At 49.3% G+C, this 1,046-nt stretch overlaps 1 protein-coding gene across 1 annotated transcript in view; it reads left to right on the top strand.

Annotated features, from left to right (window-relative positions):
- The window catches only part of HMGCL (3-hydroxy-3-methylglutaryl-CoA lyase), a 22,513-nt gene that overhangs the window by 13,654 nt on the left and 7,813 nt on the right, over nucleotides 1–1,046 (top strand). Inside the window, exon 5 of the mRNA XM_007935873.1 lies at nucleotides 1,005–1,046. Within this exon, the coding sequence (XP_007934064.1) occupies nucleotides 1,005–1,046 (42 nt within the window). The remainder of the gene's footprint in view (nucleotides 1–1,004) is intronic.

Raw genomic sequence — 1,046 nt, 5'->3', positions numbered from 1 at the left:
AGAAGTGGAAGCTCAGAAAGGATAAGACCCTTGCCAAAGGTCCCACAGCTGTGAACAGGAGAACAGGGATTTGACTCTGGCCCACATGGCTCCAGAGCCTGCTGATTCCACTACCCTGCTGCCTCCCAGCAGAGGCACCTGCTCCTTACACTGCCTATGTGGGCAGTGGTGAAGTGGGCAGGGTGTCCTTTATCTGGCAGCTTATTGCTGAGTATCATCTGTGTGCCTGGCCCTGCCACATCCTTCCTCTGCCTTATCCACCAGCCTGGAATGGGGCAGTGTCTCCTCAGGTAGGTATCTAGTCTTGAAGTGGTTTTAGGGATGTGCAAGTAGACTCCTAAAATTTCAATAGTTATATATCTCTGTTAAAAATAATATATAACTAGCACCTCATGATTTCACATGTCTTATTGCTGAGGTTGTAGGTTCCTGGGTAGCACAGTTGGTTTGCAGTCAACTCCAAACCTGAAGGTTGGTGGTGCAAACTCACCCAGTGGCACTGCAGATGAAAGTCCTGGCTTGCTGCTTCTGGAAAGATTATAGCCAAGAAAAGCCTGTGGAGCAGTTCTACTGTGTAACACATGGGGTTGCCATGAGTCAGAATTGACTCCACAGCAGTGGGTTTAGTTTGGTTTTCATTGCTGACACTAAAGCTATTTGGAAGGAATTGATTTTCCTGGTCCCAGCCCTGGGAATGAGAATGTGTGTAGGTGGTAAGTGAAGGACTAGTTTGAGACACACAAGTGGTGAGGAACCACAGGGGTTAGAGTCCCAGGGGCTGAAGCCTTGCACTGAGGCCTGTTCTTCAAGGCTTACTCTCCTGCCATGGTTCTCAGTAGCATGAAGATTATTATTCCTGATCACGTTGTGTGGAGCCCATGATCTGATGGGAATTTAGCACTTACCCTGGAGGTGCTCTGTCCAGGCCAGGGACACCTGCCCCTGAGTGCTCAGTCATTGGCTGGTGGAACATGACGTCCTTCAGTTCCTGCTTGCTTCCCCAGGTTGCCAAGAAGATGTACTCAATGGGCTGCTATGAGATCTCC

This window comes from Orycteropus afer, unplaced genomic scaffold, assembly GCF_000298275.1.
Source record: "Orycteropus afer afer isolate SDZICR_OR568_19922 unplaced genomic scaffold, OryAfe1.0 scaffold00031, whole genome shotgun sequence".
In the NCBI taxonomy this organism is placed as follows: domain Eukaryota; kingdom Metazoa; phylum Chordata; class Mammalia; order Tubulidentata; family Orycteropodidae; genus Orycteropus; species Orycteropus afer.
This window is presented reverse-complemented; position numbering and strand designations above follow the sequence as displayed.